Source organism: Lasioglossum baleicum, unplaced genomic scaffold, assembly GCF_051020765.1.
Source record: "Lasioglossum baleicum unplaced genomic scaffold, iyLasBale1 scaffold0021, whole genome shotgun sequence".
Lineage (NCBI taxonomy): Eukaryota > Metazoa > Arthropoda > Insecta > Hymenoptera > Halictidae > Lasioglossum > Lasioglossum baleicum.
Genome location: NW_027469081.1, coordinates 1,564,898 through 1,584,011, shown reverse-complemented (window position 1 = coordinate 1,584,011; position 19,114 = coordinate 1,564,898). Strand labels below are relative to the sequence as shown.

The following is a 19,114-nucleotide window of genomic DNA, read 5'->3' as shown; positions in this document are numbered from 1 at the left end:
TTTGCAAAGATTGATTTACCCGAATACGTAAAACATAGAGAGCAAAACTTATGCATCAAATATCTAGAGTCTAGAGTGTACTGGAAGTAATATTAAAAACTTATTAAATTTATTATAAATATTACAGATTGTATTTGACTCGATAACATTTAAATAACGAAAAATAACTAATCTATGTGAAAAATTTGATTGTGAAATGGATTTTTACAAAATTGTCAAAATGTAACGTCAAATGCCACGTTGTATCGAATATACCAATGAGCTGTTCACAACAACAGCTGTAACGTGTTCCCGGCTGAAGAGTACTGTAAAAATTTATTTTGCAGTAATTGTTCAAAATGGATTATAAAAGTTACATTATATTCTTAGGATTAATTTTGAGCTTAAATTACGTTTGCTGCCAATATAGGACCAAAAACGTGAGAACTTTACAATTTTCAATAACTGTCATATCTATGTTTAAGTTAATTATTGCATTAATTGTATATATTTTACTTAAAATCGTTTAATAAACTCTAATAACTAGATTTTACCAGTAATCATAGATAATATTTCACGTCATTTGCAACTTTATAATGTAATACCGTTTCCATTTACTTAACCTAAAGTTATTGGTAGACTGCGGATTTTATATGCATTTATGACAAAAATGAGTAGATGAAACACAAAATAGCGAAAATATCTGACGAATAAATGTTTATGCAGCTCCTATTTCTTGCAATCGACTTGGAAAATGTTTATTTTGCATGAAGATCCACAGTCTAGTTATTAGTATTACTTGTACTTTCTTATTTAAGCATCATTTATTCGTTTTAGACTCAAGGTTCTTCCTTGTCAGATCGTGTACAACAATTAACGGAGCTTGCTCTCGCAAGGCCTGTAATCAAATTTAATAGCGCAAAATTTAAAGAATATGTGCGTACTACGCCAAGAAACTATTCTGTTATAGTCATGTTTACTGCTATGGCGCCGCAAAGACAATGTCAAATATGCAGGTAAATGTAGCTTAATTTTTCCATCTGAATCATTTTTATTTTGCGTAAAGATCCACTGTCGATTTATCACATTGCAAGTAACACATAAGACATTCATATATACATCCATGTATATATAACATTAGATATGTTTTTTAGGCATGCAAAAGATGAATTTGTGATAGTGGCGAATTCATTTAGATACTTACAGTCTCACTATAAAAAGTTATTCTTCGCTTCTGTAGACTTTGATGAAGGATCGGACGTCTTTCAAATGGTATTTAAAGCGTTATGCAATTATCGATAAGAACGATAATTTTTTTCTTATTTAACATAAATTATTTTATGTAGATGAGATTAGATACTGCGCCGGTATACATGCACTTTCCACCGAAAGGTAAGCCGAAGCCTGCAGATACTTTAGACATCCAAAGAATAGGATTCGGAGCAGAGGCAATTGCAAAATGGATATCCGAACGCACTGATATTCAGGTGATTACGCACTAGGGTGGTTCTTATTTTCGACTTTTGAATTTCTTTTACGGTATCTCCCCAGGATTGTTCCAAACAATTAAAGAAAAATCTGTGCAAAGTTCGAGTGAGCACAGATAACGGGAAAACGTGCCCCCAAATGAATTAAACATTCAAATAATTAATTTAATGCTCATAAAAACAATTTGATGAGCAATAAATTAATTATTTTAATGTTTGATTCATTTGGGGCATGTTTTCCCTTTATCCCCGATCGTACAGATTTTTTTTTAATTATTTGGAACAATTCTGGGGGCTGTGCTGTAAAAGAAATTTTGACAAAAATTTTTGACGACAGTAAATAAGAGCCACCCGATTTCGCACATACGTAATAAGTAGAATTATTTATAACGTTCTCTACCATATTACAGATTAGAGTATTTAGACCTCCAAACTATTCTGGTACAGTAGCAATAATAATGTTACTGGTACTCATTGGAGGATTCTTCTATGTGAGACGTAATAATTTGGACTTCATTTACAATAAAACCATATGGGGACTTGGCGCATTGGTAATACCGGATTTTGTAAATTTCATACTTCGTATAATGGGTTTAGTTTAAAATAATACTGTCTACAGTTTTTCACACTTACAATGATATCTGGACAAATGTGGAATCACATTAGGGCGCCTCCGTTTATACATAAATCATCTAGTGGAAATGTCGCTTATATTCATGCTTCGTCTCAAGGTCAATTTATATTGGAAACATACATAGTGATGGTTTTAAGTATCCTTTTATCCATGAAAATTCAGAAAGAATGTACAGTTGATACTCGATAACTTGAATCTCGAGGGAAGAACTAAAATCTTCGAGTTACAGAGGTTCCAAATTATCGAAGTCTTCGAGTAAGAGAGGTTTACCCTACAAAAATTTGACTTACAGGGGGTAAAATTTTCGTCTCTTATAGAGGTTTTCGAGCGAAAGAGGTTCAAGTTATTGAGGTTCGACTGTAGTATTATTTTCCTTAATAAAACGTAATTAGACGGTGCTGTGGTATTAGGTATGATTTTAATAACTGAAGCTGCATCTCGTAGAGGCGATGTAAAAAAGCGGCGAATATTCGTTGTTATAGGCGAGGTATTAGTCGCCATCTTTTTCAGCCTGTTGTTATCCATATTTAGGAATAAAGCACAGGGATATCCTTACAGGTATAGTAATTTTAAATTTTTGAATAACAATCAATCATTATTACCAAATTAGAGTGTATTAATATACTCGTAAAATGAATATATCAATATACTCTATTTTTCTTATCTTCCGAACAATCAATATTACGACGAAACTCAGCGATGAATAATTATGTTGCAGTTTGCTATTCAAATAAGAGGAGTAAGTGTAGGAAGCCATCATTTGTATATTGCAAAAGAAACTTTCAACTTGCCCATCAATATTAAATACTAAGTTGCAAAAAAAAAGAGAAAAGGATTCGAGCATAATACTGGAGCTCTCGTCATTGTTAAAAGTGTTGTACCATAATCACGATTTAAATTTGTTTGTACGTACTGTAAAATAAATTAATATTTAAAGTCACTATTCTTTAATACCATTTAGGATGTTAAAATGCGTGTACATTCCTGAAATACAAGATATAAACGATTTACTCTAATTACTGTTACCATTTTATATCAACGTTTATTGACTTCATAATATATTATATATAATATATACTTAATTCACAATATTAACTTCGCTTTTTACCACACTGCGCTCTCACACAATGCTTATGCCTCGCACAGACCTGAACATTTCGGCGCGCAGAACGCCGCTTTGTGCTACTTCCAGATTTTCTCGCGAACAACTGTGGGAGCCGCAGCGGCGTATACTCACGTATACTACACAAAGAAATACAAAAAATGTTGGCAGTTTATTGAGTGAATTAAAGTTTCAAAGTGAAATGTTCAGGTCTGTACGAAGCATTAAAGACATCAGATTCGAGATTAGATGACTTGAATTTTTGGAGATGTTGCAACATGATGAATTTTCGTCTTTACATGATTCAATGATAAATATACTGAATAAAAACAGAAGGGTTAAGTTCCGAGAGCGCGCTCCGTAAACAACAACATGGTTGGTCACCCATCGAGCCCTGTTCGGTTTGGCTGAGCGTTCTAAATAAGTTGTGAAAATCGCACGCGTCTTTTGATATGTAAATACTATTTAGAGGTGTGCGGGAACCCGGGAATTCCCGAATCCCGATACCGGGAATGGGATGGGAAGCCTCGTATCATGTCTAAGAGATAGAAGATCTCGACAATTTTACACACCACCAGGAACCTTTGATCGAGGGACGGAACAAGGAAATTTAATAGAAGCGAACTGGAGGACAATTGTTGACGAAAATGCGCGCAGCTTCATTACTTCCTCTCGGAAACACTCCATGTAGATGAACTCACGCTGGTCAAGAAGTTCGATTGGAATTAGCAGAATTTTTTATAACCGAAGAAGGTCGAGTTAAATGGCAAAATGAATATGCATGGAATTGTATTTTATTTTATTAACATTCCAAAATTGGATGGTGTCATTCTTGTGAAACCTTTTTAGTGTCCGCTCACACTTTGAAACTTTAATTCACTCAATAAACTGCCAACATTTTCTGTATTTCTTTGTGTAGTATACGTCGCCGCGGCTCCCATAGTTGTTCGCAAGAAAATCTGGAAATAGCACAAATCCGTTCCGATCGCCGTTCGGCGCAGCGTTCTGCGCGCCGAAATGCGCGGTTCGCCCAGGTTCGCCGCGCTGTTCGTCGAAATGTTCACGTCTGTATGTGTCTGTACGAGGCATCAGGCATCAGCCATCAGCCTCACACGCCCACTAAGCAAGTCCCAAAAATTCACAATATATTATTGACTAACATTTCATGTTAATAAAATGATATATATTCATTTAGTAAAATTTAAATAATTACAATGTAGAATATTTAAAATATGTAAGGTACTAAAATTTTTCTGGATTTTGGATAATTCTGAAATGTTTCTATATACCACTTATGCGTTAACATTGCGGTTGATATCTAAAAATAGAAATGCAAGTATTTAGTAGTATACACACATTTTATGCATTAAAAATACGATATAAAATTTGTATACCTGGTTTATTATCACCCATATTGTAACATAATGATATGTAGAACTTTGCCATAATATAACAGAAAGGGATATATAGATAATTATCTCTGTAATTTGTAAAGCACCTGACACATACTCAAAAAGGCCGCCATGTGGTATCTTATAAACTGTAGAATTGATTTCACCAGTTTTCTCTTTTCGTAAACCACTGAGAATATAATTTGCTCTAAGTTGAGCGTATGATGATAATGTAATAATAAATGCACATATCAAATGAATATAAGTAATGTTTTTCCAGGAAAAATAGCTTTCTGAACCTGTAGCGGAGCGTTTAAAAATACATGAATGTAACAATTATTATTAACGATTATTATATATTAATACAATAATTATTGTAACAATTAAATTCAATAATTATAGAACAACATTACCTTCAACAAATCCTTTAGACTCGCCTATAAGAGAGATTAAAGTTCCGAAATAATGATAGAATCCTATGAAATAATGAGATATATTCATCATTTTACCACTAAAAATACTTATACAATTTGATTCATAAAATCTTTTCCAACAATGACTGGTCAAAAGCAAGACAGCCACAAATGTATTTTCTGGAGATACTAAAAAGTATAAATATACAATGAAAACTGAAACACAAATGTAAAAATATTAATTTTTTACACATTGCACTTACCTAATGCTTGTCTATTTGCTCCTAAACTCATATTTAATGTCCACGTGACGATTTTAGGTATATCGTTGTTCCATAAATATTTACAAAATACAAAATATAATACACAACTTGAAGCAGGTGCGGCAAAAATATAAAAATGTTTAAACCATCTAGAATATTATATGTATTATTATTAATGTTATTAAATTAATATTACTACCATCTTCTGACTCACCTTTTAGGTACTTCTGCTTTCATTACAAGCGGCTGATAAGTAGTATCAGAATATTTGCCATAACGATATGTACGTGTTATTAAAACAGGCAAATAAGGTTCCACATAGTTAACTAATAAGCCAATAATACCAGTGGTAGATGCAGCAAAAAGAAATACAATACGTATCAAATTTATTTGCATTTTGTATTGAACTATGTTCCAAATATAAATGTATGAACCCTGTTTACGCTTCGAAAGGTTTTTTCAAATCTATGTTTTCCACTTCCACATAAACCAGCTTACTGTAACAATAGAATATACAGGGTGAGTCTTGTAACGTGATGATCTCAAATAACACGCAAGTTATTTGTCGTACAAGAAAATGTTTCGAACAAACGTTGCATGGTTCCCTTGGGGCCATACAGTGCTCTAATCTCTTTTTATCGAGATGTGAGTATCAAATACAATGTTCCCCAATTGTTGGATCCGATGTAGCAGTAACATTGGTTGTTCACCTGAAAAGTGAAGTTTATCGCGAGCCACCAACAACAGTCAAAGATATGCGAGAACATATTATTAGTGCATATGCTGGGATAACTACAGTAACACTGAAGATGTTCTTCGCTTACTGATAATTTGATTATGTAATGCATTGACTGTAATGGGCAGCATTTTAAACATCGCTTCGAATAAAACTTGTTTTAAAAATATTTCAGTAATTATACATTTTGAATCTCACTTTGTATAATACTTCTTTACACAGAATTTCATAATGTATTCGAATTTGACAAAAAATATTGGACATTTCAATTGAAAAGCTGAAGGTGATCTTTATATCTCAATAAAGAAGTACAGTGATAAAAAACAGATTAGAGCACTGTATGTCTACCGGGAAACTATGCAACTTTTGTTTGATTTCCTCACCTTGTATAATCGAATTATTTATATTTATGTAATTAATATACTAGTGCTTATTATATATAGTAATCCCGCGATCTCTCTAAGAGCTGATTCTCGGTTCTGCGCTGCGACTTTGTAACTGCAACAGTATCAGAAATTCTAAAGGGATACATATTATTTTTTTGTGGCCATGTCGACTGATTGATGTCGACTGCCTTGACCGCGGCGACAGTATTTAGAAAAAGGCAGCATGTAAAAATAGCGTATCGGTGAGACAATATATACTAGTGCAATAATGAAACTTCTTTACTTTCTACTTATTTTTAATGAAATTTTACCAATACATTTGTGTGCTGCAGGAAACAACATATACAGTCAGTCACATATAAGTATTCGTACGCCCTTTAAAACAGAATAACTTTTTATAATTGTACCAAACGAATCTATAATTGCTTACAAAACATCAGGTCGTTTGGTACAATTATAAAAAAGTTATTCTGTTTTAAAAGGCGTACGAAAAAATACTTATGTGACTGACTGACGATGTAAACAAGATAAATTTGACCCATATTTTTACTGTACATGTGAAGCATAATACCATAATTTATCATATACTTAATACAGTAAATTCTATACAGGGTGTCCCAAAATTCATGAAAATCCCGAAAGGGGGTGGTTCCTGAGACCATTCTAAGAGACATTTTCCTTTGCACCAATGTCAACTGCGGCTTTGTTTAGGAGTTATTAACGAAAAACACGGACCAATCAGAGCGCGCCCTGGCCCGCCGCGCCGCGCCGCGCCGGCAAGCGAGTGTCGGTGGTACGCCGTGACATCGCAACGAACAAGAGTTTCTCGATAATGTGAATCCTCTCCGATTTCGATGAGCTTTGGATACGTTGTCAAGACCATGATTCTGAACAACATTTCTCTTTAGACTTTTTGACGATCGGCTTTAGTTTACGAGATAATCGTAAAGAAAGAGAAGAAGCAGAAACTGATTGAATTAAAAACTCACGTATTCAGCCGTAAATCCATTTGCTGCTTCGAAATGTGTGTCACTGGGTCACTCGGTGACGAACTGCACAGATGTCTTCAGGTACACGGCAGTACCGAAATCCAAGGGACGTACGGCCAGGTCGACGAACTGCACAGCCGGTGGAATCTCTCTACTGTCTTAAAATGCACCTACTCATGTTTGCTACAAACGCATGAAATCCGCAGTCTAGTGATTGCATTACCTGATTGTTGTGATTTGTGCAGCAGTACAAGGAATATGGCAATTATTATTAGTGCATAACTATGTGTTGACAAATGTGAACAGTGATTGTGAGTGTGGAAAAATTTCAAGGCATCTGTTTGAAATAAACATACGAATTATTTATCGATTCGAAAGTGAAAGTGAAATTCTGGATCGTCGACTTGACCGCGCATCCCTTAGGCCTTCTACCACCGGCTGTGCAGTTCGTCGACCTGGCCGTACGTCCCTTGGCTTTCGGTACTGCCGTGTACCTCATGAAGACATCTGTGCAGTTCGTCACCGAGTGACCCAATGACACACATTTCGAAGCAGCAAATGGATTTACGGCTGTATACGTGACTTTTTAATTCAATCAGTTTCTGCTTCTTCTCTTTCTTTACGATTATCTCGTAAACTCTTCGCATTTTTCGATCGTGGTCCTACTTTTTTCGAGCTTCAAAGGCCGAGCCGAACGTAGAGAAGGACAGCGCGCGGACCTTTGAACTGTGCCGGCGACTGCGACTCTCCGCGTCTCTTTCTTTTCTATATGCGCTATCCTTCCTTGCGCCCGAAACGTCCATCGTCATTTAAACCTCTACAGTTTAAATACCATCGAAGGAAAACTATCGAATTGGAGCGTTTGCATCCGTCAGGAAAAGGCACACTTTTTGTAGTTTTTGAACTGTTTTAAGTAATGTACTTAAGATTTATTTAATTTTGTTTCTTATCAAAAAATTGTAATGGAGCGAGCGACGCGCGTGATTTGACACGGTGTTCGGTTTTGCGACATCATCGGTCATAGTTCATCGCGTCTTTATATTTGCGAAACCGAACGTTAAATAATAAAAATATAAAACAGTTCAGCATATTTTATAAAGTAATTTTTCTCGTTTTTTAATATTTGCCTAGCGTCGAGATCGCAATTTCTCTTTCTTTTTCACTCGCTATACATACTCTTATGTTCTAAAGTCACTTCATATGTACCTACATACCGTCAATTAAACCTCTAAATTCTTTCAAATTATATCGTGTTTGGTATCATTTTAATCAGAAAAATGCCAGAAATAAGGTAGTGAAAGTCCCATAACAGAATCATGGAAAATGAAGAAGTTTGACTGTTGGTGTAACGTTATGATGACTCACGGGCGTTTAAACTGTGCCGACGACTGCGACTGACTGCGACTCTCCGCGTCGCGTTAGTAGTGGTTCACACCGATATACCGAGCCGAGTCAGTGTATTATTTTGGAGGGGATATTTCTTTCGCGTTTATCGTTGAAAGACTTTCGCGTTTATAGAGAATTTACTGTATGTGCTATCATATAGCATATAGGTTTACATCATCTCGAAAATGTTCTCAAAGAATTAGACTAGAATTTTGCAAATTAACAGAGCTACAGCCCGTTGGATTTCATGAGGTACATCAATTTCCGTAAAATTCCACAGTCTACTTATATAAAGTAATTTCACAAAGTAATGTTTCAAAAACAATATACATATATTTATGACTTGTAAGTTTATTTATTTTATAAATATGTTCACATTACAAAATTAAGTGATAATAATTGTATAGTTCTTATCACAATAAACGGACGGATTTTGTTACACTAAAATAGACAGCTTTGTTTAAAATTGTCGCAATACTTAACATTTTTATAGCTTTTTAAACTTATGCATTTCTATCTATATGGTGAAAATTGTTATAATATTTCAACAGTGTTGGACTCTCTATTTACAATGATGTGTATATATAGATTAGTAATCATTTTTACATTATTTTAGATTACGTAGATGTGATACCAATTAAGTAACAATTGGAACTGTACATAGAAGAGGAGCAAAAACAGTTAGATTAAGAAAAGAAAAAACTAAAAGCCTAAAAAATAATACTTTTAATTTTTTATATTGGATGTTAAATATGTTACAACAAAATATAACTTACGGTAAAGTATTCTTCCCCGTGCAATAAAAAGCACAGTATTTAAAATTTTTAATACTTATACTGCCACTAAATACAAAAAACTCGAGGTAATAAACCCTAACACTAAACACGGGTTAGAACCACTGGGCTAGTGGGCGTAATTAGTAAAATGTAAAAATTATCTGTATATTTTTAACTAGTTAACTATTGACTAACTAACTCTTTAGTTAAGTTAACCCTTTGCTCTTCGAATTATTTTTCAATTTTTTTGTCAAGAACTTTCTACTATTTTAAATGTTTCATTTTACTTCAAAGTACAGTTCCTTGACTGCTACTTATTTTAAACAATTCTGTTCACTAATTATATTAAATATTACCCACAAACTTTGTTGTAATTTATATTTGTTTCTAACTAAAAAGTAAGAGAAATACATATAAAAACTCGTTTTATTTACATTTCTCTTTCTCTGATGTCGAGTCATACTCGACAAAGGAGTGCAAAGAGTTAAATGCCAATGTAAAAGAGAAGATAACAGTAAGTAGTATAGAGGAATAAAATTAATATGTTGCTCTAAAATGAAGGATTGACTAACGCGACTGAGAATACTGCATTATATTGGCATTGTAAACCTATCTTGGACACGGACTTCTATTCTAAAAATTAAGCAACCATCTTGCAAAAAATCTGTTAAATCTCGTATTCGCACATATTCCGTGTAACCGAAACTTCGTTTGTTCAATTCGCAGACTGGCTTTCTAAATGCTTCTAGATCTGGCCTCGACGAAGTTATTTCTCGTATATCTTTTTCATGATCATTTGGATGCACTAAAATAAAATGCATTATACCATTGAATGGCCAATCCAGACCATCATCATTATCTGACTTCATTATGTGTAAAAGTAACGAGAGAAATTCTGAATCTTTCGAAGATATATTAATTCTAGCACAGATTTTATATCCATTGGGACTGGTATAAAAACCAGGACTGTAGTAAAACATTTTCAAGGGATCATTCATCATACTTTCAAGTTTCTCCCGGAAGGAATGTAATCTCCAAATATATACACCATTACAACTACGCAAAAACATTTCTTCTTGGTTAAATCTCAAAGATGTTTGCAGAGTTGTAAGTTGAGTTTTTTGATTAGACACAGTAATAGAAAGTTCTCTGTTTTGTTGCTCCAACGTTACTATTCTTTCATATAGATTCCTAAAAAGAAGAATACTCGATAGAATAATTTATAAAAAGATTTTGTTTCAGAAATACATATTAGCTTTACTTTACTAACTGCTGCCACTCCATTGGTGGTTCGCTATTAACCAAAGACTGTTCACTTTTGGGAGGTGGATCCCACAATTTTGATTCAGCAGTTAGTACATTTGTATGACTTTGCGCTACAGATAACTGTGGTAGTGTTTTTAAAATCATCTACAAAATAAATAGGCGATCAGTTTTTCCAACTCAAATTGGAAATAATCATATATACATAGACAGCGGATGTTTATGCAAATGCATATTTTTTTAGAAGATCGGTAGACTGATGGGATCTGGAATCTGGACAAAAATAAACCTAATAGTACGTAGATCGACCACAGATTGTTGGGACACCGATTATTTTGTTTTAGTTTGATACATAATGTATTTGTCTTGTTAGTGCATTGTCGCGTCGTATACAGGTTTTGCACTCCAAATTCACCATTTTGCAAGTCAAATTCAACCTTATGCAAATCAACTTTACACCTGGAAGAATTATATCAATTTCGTATCCATAAAATTTTAAAAATCATAGGGAATGGAAATATTCTAGCTAGGAAGAAATGTTTAATTTTCCAGTTAAAATAGCTCCAAGTGCAAAGGGTTAAAAATCACACTTTCAAAATGTCTATATAGGTTCCTAAATTTGCACGATTGTTGAAATTGTAACGACGCATTTATGGGGAATGTAATGCAAAGCCCAGTTATAAAAGGTTGAAGTTGATTTACAAAAGTGTGAATCTGGAGTGCAAAACTTGTACCCGAAATCTTACCATGAGAAATGCTCATAGCAATAAAAATAGAAATAGAAGAAACTATTGTCACCTATTGTAGTTTAAATTACAACAAATATTTTACATGTTTTCACATATTATATCTACACAAAGATCCGCTGTCTAGGCCTAATCATATAAGAAACAGAAGACTAACAATTAAATGAAGACTAGTATTTGTTTCTAAGTGTGTATGTAAATCGTCTTCTGTGTGAAAAATGTCTGTACAGCCAACATTTTTAAAATGGCAATAAATGTTTTGTGAATCTGGAAGACTTCTTTTGTATATACATTGATCAATGTGAGCTTCCATATCCACTGGAGATAACTTAATTTCACAACCAAACTGTTGATAAAGACAAGGTGTACGTTGTTGCGATATCTCTCTGCTTGTATATAGATCTCTGAACAGATCGCTTTCAGACTTTAATGGCTGACTATCAACTGGACAACAAGCACCTTCCTTTCTATAAATAAAAGTTATTTTATAAAGATGGATTATATGTACAACGGCTTACTATATACTTGTTAACGTTACAGATATGATATAACTTACTGAAGCCAAGTGTATATACATTGCGAACAGAATTTATGACCACAAGATGTTAAAACTGGATCGCGTAGCCAAGTTAAACAAATAGGACACTCGAATCTAGGCTCAAGGTATTCTTTCATACCGTCACCACACTGCATGTAATACTCGAATTACCAGTAAAAATGTAAAATAATAAATGTGTTAACACAAAATGTGAAAAGCAAAGCTTTACAAAGTATATTATAAATGCAATAAAAGAAAATCTGTTTCAGTAAGAAAATAAAATACAGTAGAAGTATATGTATAATAACTAGACTGCGGATCTTTATGCATTTATTGCAAAATTGAGTAGATGAAATTCAAAATTGTTGAAAAATTGTTGAAAATTAAAGGTGTCAATATATGATTTCTCCTCTATTAAAATCAGTAAGGGAGGAAATAACATGAAATTTGGTTTCTCTTCCTTGCAATCGATGCAGACAATTTTTATTTCGTATAAAAATACGCAGTCTAATATAACATTTACAATTATAAATTCAACATATAAATAGGTACGTACAAGAATACTTTCTTCTGTAGCAATAGTACATTCTTTAACATTATTAGATTTAGCCATTTTCTGTAAAATATACATATGTAAATAAACAGAAATGAGTTAAAACCTTATGGTACCATATTAAATATGCATCAATATACAATATACATCAAATTCGGCCACAAATAAATCAAATGTTTCCGCGTATGCACAATGATAGTATTTTCGTGTTTATAAAATTTTTTACTTACTTGGAATTCTGAATTAGAAATCACATATGGAAACAAATCTATTTTATAAATTAATGTACCGTTACTTCACATAACTGATTCGATAAAAGAGATATATATTTTCAAATAAACTATATTTTGTTTTAAATAGAAACTATCTAATGTAATTTTAAGAATGACACTTCATGAACCCTTTCTCAGTTCACGGTTTATAGTATATTTATGTACTGTGTATGTACACCAATGTACACACAACAATGTAAAATAACGTTACTTGTATATGTATGGATGAATCACATAGTAAGCACGTCACGGTCTACTATCTATATATACATATATATACACTGTATTTATCAAAGATTGGTATTTATCAGGGTATCGCCACTCTAATAGGAGAACTGTTAGCACGAATTTAGTACTATAACACGAAATAAAGATGTCACTACTTGCAGGAGTAATTCTCAAACAGTCCGCCAGATGGAATTGATGCCAGTATTTTGGTGCACGTTGTAAACAGTTGTAAACAAAAATATACGGTTTCAATGTATTAGGTTGGAGAATCTTATTATTCCGGTCGAATAAAATTCTGGAGCCTGGAGGTGACAAACTCGTTGAATGCCGTTTCAGCATCTCTCTGGGATTTGAAGCATTTCTCACGCAAGAAGTTGTCGAGATGCTTAAAAAAGTGGTAATCGGTGGGCGAGAGATCTGGTGAGTATGGTGGATGAGATAGTTTCGTAGCCTAATTCGTTCAACTTTTGAAGGGTCGGCCGGGCGTTGTCGTGGAGAAGGATAGGACCATTTCTGCTGACCAGTGCTGGACACAAACCTTGAAGTTTCTTGTGCATTTCGTCGATTTGGTGGTGGTACTTTTCAGCTGTAATGGTTTCACCAGGATTCAGGAAGCTGTGGTGAATCAAACCGGCCACAGACCACCAAACTATCACCATGACCTTCTTTTGGTGGTCAGTCGTCGTCCTTCGTCGTAGTCTAGCCACTCAGCCGATCGTTGATTGCGCAAAGGAAGGACAGATGACCCTCGCTTTCTGCGATATGCGATATGTTATGCGATATGCGATGTGTGTTGTATGATCTCGATGTATGTTCTGCGATATGCGATGTATGTTATACAATGTTGATGTGTGTTACGAGATATAAGATGTGTGTTACGAGATGTACGATGTGTGTTACGAGATGTACGATGTGTGTTACGAGATATACGATGTGTGTGATGTGTGTTATACGATCTCGATGTGTGTTACGCATCCACACACATCTTATATCTCGTAACACACATCGTATATATCGTAACACACATCACACACATCGTACATCTCGTAACACACATCTTATATCTCGTGTTATACGATCTCGATGTATGTTCTGCGAGTTGCGATGTGTGTTGTACGATCTCGATGTGTGTAACGAGATGTACGATGTGTGTTACGAGATATAAGATGTGTGTTACGAGATATAAGATGTGTGTTACGAGATGTACGATGTGTGTTACGCATCCACACACATCTTATATCTCGTAACACACATCGTATATATCGTAACACACATCACACACATCGTACATCTCCTAACACACATCTTATATCTCGTGTTATACGATCTCGATGTATGTTCTGCGAGTTGCTATGTGTGTTACGAGATGTACGATGTGTGTTACGAGATATAAGATGTGTGTTACGAGATGCACGATGTGTGTTACGAGATATACGATGTGGGTGATGTGTGTTACACGATCTCGATGTGTGTTACGCATCCACACACATCTTATATCTCGTAACACACATCGTATATATCGTAACACACATCGTACATCTCGTAACACACATCTTATATCTCGTGTTATACGATCTCGATGTATGTTCTGCGAGTTGCGATGTGTGTTGTACGATCTCGATGTGTGTTACGAGATATACGATATGTGTGGATGTGTGTTATACATTATTTTGCTTTTTATTGAGCCAGTTCATTGTTAATTGCTGTGATATGCATTTGATGTATTCTCATTGTGAAAAAGTTTGTAAATAATGTTTAATTTGCAATATTTGTAATGAAACAGTGTTATCGCGCTTGATAATATGGTTTGAATTTATTAATAAGTAGAAAATTGTACATATACTTTTTGTAAGTGTTACAATATTGAATATACTGAATTTAAAATGTATTAAAATGTTTTAATTTGTTTTATTTTCAAATAAAAATTATAAATTAGCAAGGAATGGGTAGTATGGATTTAAAATTCCCGCGTTTACCCGTTAGTTATATAACACGAAATTCAGATGGCGTTCGATTTCCGTGCTAACAGAAAAATACATTGAGTGGCGATACCCTGGTATTTATTTAGACCAGTGGTCGGCAACAACGGCAGTGACTTTTTAGCTGCCATAGCAGGCTTCAACGTTTCGTACAGGCCGCGCAGTCTATCTTGGTCTATCTCTATAAGTTTATGCACGGGGAGCGAGATGAAAGGAAACGTAGCGAGCCGAGATCGGGCCATCGGCATTGATCGGCATCAATCGGCATTGATCGGCATCGGGCTGAAAAGTCACTGCCTTTGCCGACAATGCCAACCATTGATTTAGACTGATTTATTTAGACTTTAGAGTTTAGACCAGTTTAGACCCAGTTTAGACCCAAGACCCAAGGGCACCGACGAGATATATATATATATATATATATATCGTCGGTGCCAAGGGACACCAAGGGAAAAGAAAGGCGGTAAATCCAGGTAAATCGAACTATTCTCTGCTATTCTCTTCGACGAACTATCATCTAGAGGGGCGACTCGCTCTTGCCGCTCGCATGCGGTAATTGCCAGGCGACACTAGCGCCACGGCAATGCGCGGAAGCGCATGCAGCCCCGTACACGAATTATTCGAGTGACACAAACTCCCGTAAGGTTGGCAGTCTTAACAGCATCTTGTCGGTGACTTGACAAATTCTGGGTAGGCAGTCGTTGAGAAACAACGCGACTTTACGTACCTTGCGCCTTGCGTGAACAAGAGCCAACTCGGCACTGCTCGGCACTCTTGTCCGAATCAGTTCGAATCGTTTATACAGCCGTTCTAGCTCATCTTCTGTATTAGTTTTTAGTATTTTATTGAGTATTATATAGTGATTAGTTTGTTTTTGTATTAGTTTTTACGCAGTACTAGTTTTTAAAGTTATTCATTAGTTTAAGTGATAAAAATGGAAAGGCGGAAAAAACATTTGTTGACTATGCAAGAACGTATGGACGTTATAAAGGAACTGGAGACCTCCTCTGTTGCATATGTCGCTGAAAAGTATAAAGTACATCGTAGGACAATTAAACGAATTCAACAACACGCTGTGGAAGTCTACAACTTCGCAGGAAGGGGGACACTGGAGAAACGTCGGAAAAATTTAAGGCAATCGAAGTATGCAGAGTTGGAACATCGGTTGTTTGTGTGGTTTGCAGAGAGGAAAGCCGCAGGAGATATTTTATCGGATGCGCTACTTACACAAAAAGCAGGTGAATTGAAAGAAGAGTTAGGAACGTGTTCCGATTTTAAACTCAGTGATGGATGGCTCGCAAACTTTAAAAGACGCCACCACATTCGACTGGCTCACGTGTATAGTGAAGTACCCCGTGCCGACGTACCTGGAGCTAATTTATTCGTTCGTAATTTTGAAAAATACATTCAAGAAGAGGACATTAATTTAGAAAATATTTATAATATGGAGGAAACCGGGTTACTATGGAAAGCTCTGCCATCAAGAACCTTGGCGCGTGATATTGAGCAGAGTGCGAGTGGATACAAAATGCGGAAGGACAGACTGAGCGTAGGATTGTGCGCGAATGCAACTGGAAGACACAAAATTACGCCTCTTGTAATACACATATTTAAGAAACCAAGAGCTTTGAGAGACTGTATGGACCAACTGCCAGTTATTTTTAAAGCACAAACCAATTCGCGGACGAAGCAGGATATATTCGTGGATTGGTTTGAAAACCATTTCAAAAAAGCTGTACGCCAATATCAGTTGGAAAATAGGCTGTGCGGAAAAGTGATTTTACTTGTCAATAATTGTACAAGTCACAAATTTCCTGATAACTATAGACACGATGACAATTTTGAAATAAAATTTTTACCTAACACCACATCCTTGATCCAACCAATGGATCAAGGAATAATTGAGAAGCTAAAGAGACGATTCCGACATAAACTGTCACAGAATTTCATTGCATACGGATTCGGCATAGAGGAATTTTATAAAACGTATACCATTAAAGATTCTCTACAAATAGTCAGTGCATCTTGGGAGGAACTGACATGCAGTGACATAAAGCATGCGTGGAAGAACATTATTCCGAACATGCAAACAGTTGAAGAAACAAAGGAAGATACGATAACATCCGAAATGCAGCAAGCTTGGTCGCACATTTCGGAACACAACGGAACGGTCGAAGACATGGAAAATTATTTTACTGCCTGCACTGAGGAGGAACGGAGATTATCAGGAACCGTAGAAGAAAGATTCGCGGAAGAAGAAGATGAAGAATGGGACGCAGAGGAAAGTGATGAAGAAAGGGGCGCAGAGGATGGAGATGGAGAAAATGGGATGAAACTAGATCCAAAACTAAGAAAGGACTTTGAGAATGTTTTTGATCAGTTCTTGCGTCTCAAAAAATATCTTCCACCTCCGGAACGATGTTTCTTAGAAGGACTAAAATTAACTATCTTAGGTAAGACAATTGAAATAGTTAATTAATAAATAGAACGTCATGCTATTGTAAGCATAACACCACTTTTTTTTAGGCAATACAACGTCAAAGAAAAGAAAACTCCGGTAACAAATTTTTAAACGAATCATTTTACATAATCAAAGAAATAAGCAGAAGAAAGTTGTCAATAAAAATGTTAGCATCGCATTGATATTTTAAACAACACAGTTTTTCTTTCTTTTCCACTCGCTATCCTCTTCTATGTCCTACAGTTACTCCATACCGTCAATTAAACCACTAAATACAACTGAAATTATATCGTGTTTGGTGTCATTTTAATAAGAAAAATACCAGAAATAAGCTGGTGAAAGTCCCATAGAAGTAGTGATTCATGATTAACTAATAAATGTACAGTAACCGCGCTTTTTCAAACAGCCGTGTTCTGCACCGTCAGATATTGCGCTGAGAAATTATTGTTTTACGAATGCGTCGACCGCGCCGAGACTTCAATCGACGAGCCGAACATAGAGAAGGACAGAATGAAATAGGATCGCGTGGCCGAAGCGTGTCGCCGTTGCCGGCACAGTTCAAAGAATGTCCCACACGCTGTTCTTCGTTGCGTTCGAAACTTTCATCGTCGATTAAACCATTAAATAAAGTTGAAATTATATCATGTTTGGTATCATTTTAATCAGAGAAACGCCAGGAATAAGCTAGTAAAAGTACCATAAACCGATCATTAAAATTAAGAAGTTTGAGCATTCGATTCACTCGAGTCAATGTCGTGGCGTTCACACCGATATACCCGAGCCGAGATCAATCATCGCCGATCTACGGCGCGGCGCACAGTGGGGTATTTGCCCGATTTCAGCGGTCAAAATTCAATTTTAAAAATTTTAGATAAATTGTAAAATTTTTGTGGCTTGAGTTAGTTGAATGTCTGAGGAACAATCTCCCATCATTCATTTTCCCATTCATGTATCCATTAAGCACTGAAATTTGTCGGAAGTTGAAGTTCCGTTAACCCGCTTTCATTTCTCAACATACACTAACAGATTTTTGTTTTGTAGAAGTTTTTTTAGCTAAGTATAGGGTATACTTTTAAGAGAAATTCACTTTTGTACCATATACATGTTTGTAATTATTAATACTTAAAGATAACCAACGATGAGTCACTTTCTTGATGATTCTAAGACTTTGGTAATGATTTCGTTATACTTCCGGGTGCGTCCCGGTGTTCATTTCTGTGCCATTGTATTCTTTGAAGACTTCTGATTAAGATGCAAGAAAAATTGTATCTGCCTTCATCTGCTTTCGTGTTTTATAGTTGATTTACGAAAAAATGGCCATCGTGCGCGCGCGAAAATCGCAGCATTTCTCACATCCTGCATGTTCGCATTCGCTATATTTTCGTATTTACTTAAGTAAATATTAAATAATAATAATAAACACACAATATACACTAAAATAAGAAAACAGTATACACATGAAATTTAAATAATATACAGGGTGGAGCAATAACTATGTCCACTTTGAATATTGTCGTTATTTGTAATGATAT

General features: G+C 35.1%; 3 protein-coding genes across 16 annotated transcripts; 1 reads left to right on the top strand and 2 right to left on the bottom strand.

Annotated features, from left to right (window-relative positions):
* Positions 1-230: 230 nt before the first annotated feature.
* Positions 231-3,040, top strand: Ostgamma (oligosaccharide transferase gamma subunit). The gene is made up of 8 exons (XM_076445001.1): positions 231-419; positions 817-995; positions 1,134-1,251; positions 1,326-1,466; positions 1,877-2,017; positions 2,086-2,236; positions 2,493-2,658; positions 2,819-3,040. Exons 1-8 carry the CDS (start codon positions 339-341, stop codon positions 2,832-2,834), a joined length of 993 nt encoding a protein of 330 aa, XP_076301116.1. The 5' UTR covers positions 231-338; the 3' UTR covers positions 2,835-3,040.
* Positions 3,041-3,978: 938 nt separating this feature from the next.
* On the bottom strand, positions 3,979-8,739 carry LOC143219145 (polyprenal reductase). Of its 11 annotated transcripts, XM_076445010.1 has the most exons (8): positions 8,595-8,739; positions 6,389-6,503; positions 5,484-5,766; positions 5,270-5,418; positions 5,007-5,195; positions 4,597-4,892; positions 4,416-4,520; positions 3,979-4,321 (listed from the first exon to the last, which is right to left on the bottom strand). In XM_076445010.1, exons 3-7 carry the CDS (start codon positions 5,663-5,665, stop codon positions 4,428-4,430), a joined length of 909 nt encoding a protein of 302 aa, XP_076301125.1. In that variant the 5' UTR covers positions 5,666-5,766; positions 6,389-6,503; positions 8,595-8,739; the 3' UTR covers positions 3,979-4,321; positions 4,416-4,427. The 11 variants fall into 11 exon arrangements, with proteins under 11 accessions (XP_076301125.1, XP_076301117.1, XP_076301118.1 ...); XM_076445002.1 differs by having other exon boundaries at positions 3,979-4,520; XM_076445003.1 differs by lacking the exon at positions 8,595-8,739 and adding an exon at positions 7,381-7,809 and having other exon boundaries at positions 3,979-4,520.
* Positions 8,740-9,101: 362 nt separating this feature from the next.
* LOC143219139 (TNF receptor-associated factor 6) lies at positions 9,102-13,997 on the bottom strand. Of its 4 annotated transcripts, none has more exons than XM_076444994.1 (6): positions 12,873-13,997; positions 12,646-12,705; positions 12,108-12,238; positions 11,709-12,018; positions 10,813-10,952; positions 9,102-10,733 (listed from the first exon to the last, which is right to left on the bottom strand). In XM_076444994.1, exons 2-6 carry the CDS (start codon positions 12,700-12,702, stop codon positions 10,133-10,135), a joined length of 1,239 nt encoding a protein of 412 aa, XP_076301109.1. In that variant the 5' UTR covers positions 12,703-12,705; positions 12,873-13,997; the 3' UTR covers positions 9,102-10,132. The 4 variants fall into 4 exon arrangements, with proteins under 4 accessions (XP_076301109.1, XP_076301108.1, XP_076301111.1 ...); XM_076444993.1 differs by having other exon boundaries at positions 10,804-10,952; positions 12,873-13,993; XM_076444996.1 differs by lacking the exon at positions 12,108-12,238 and having other exon boundaries at positions 10,804-10,952; positions 12,873-13,993.
* Between the last annotated feature and the right edge of the window lie 5,117 nt (positions 13,998-19,114).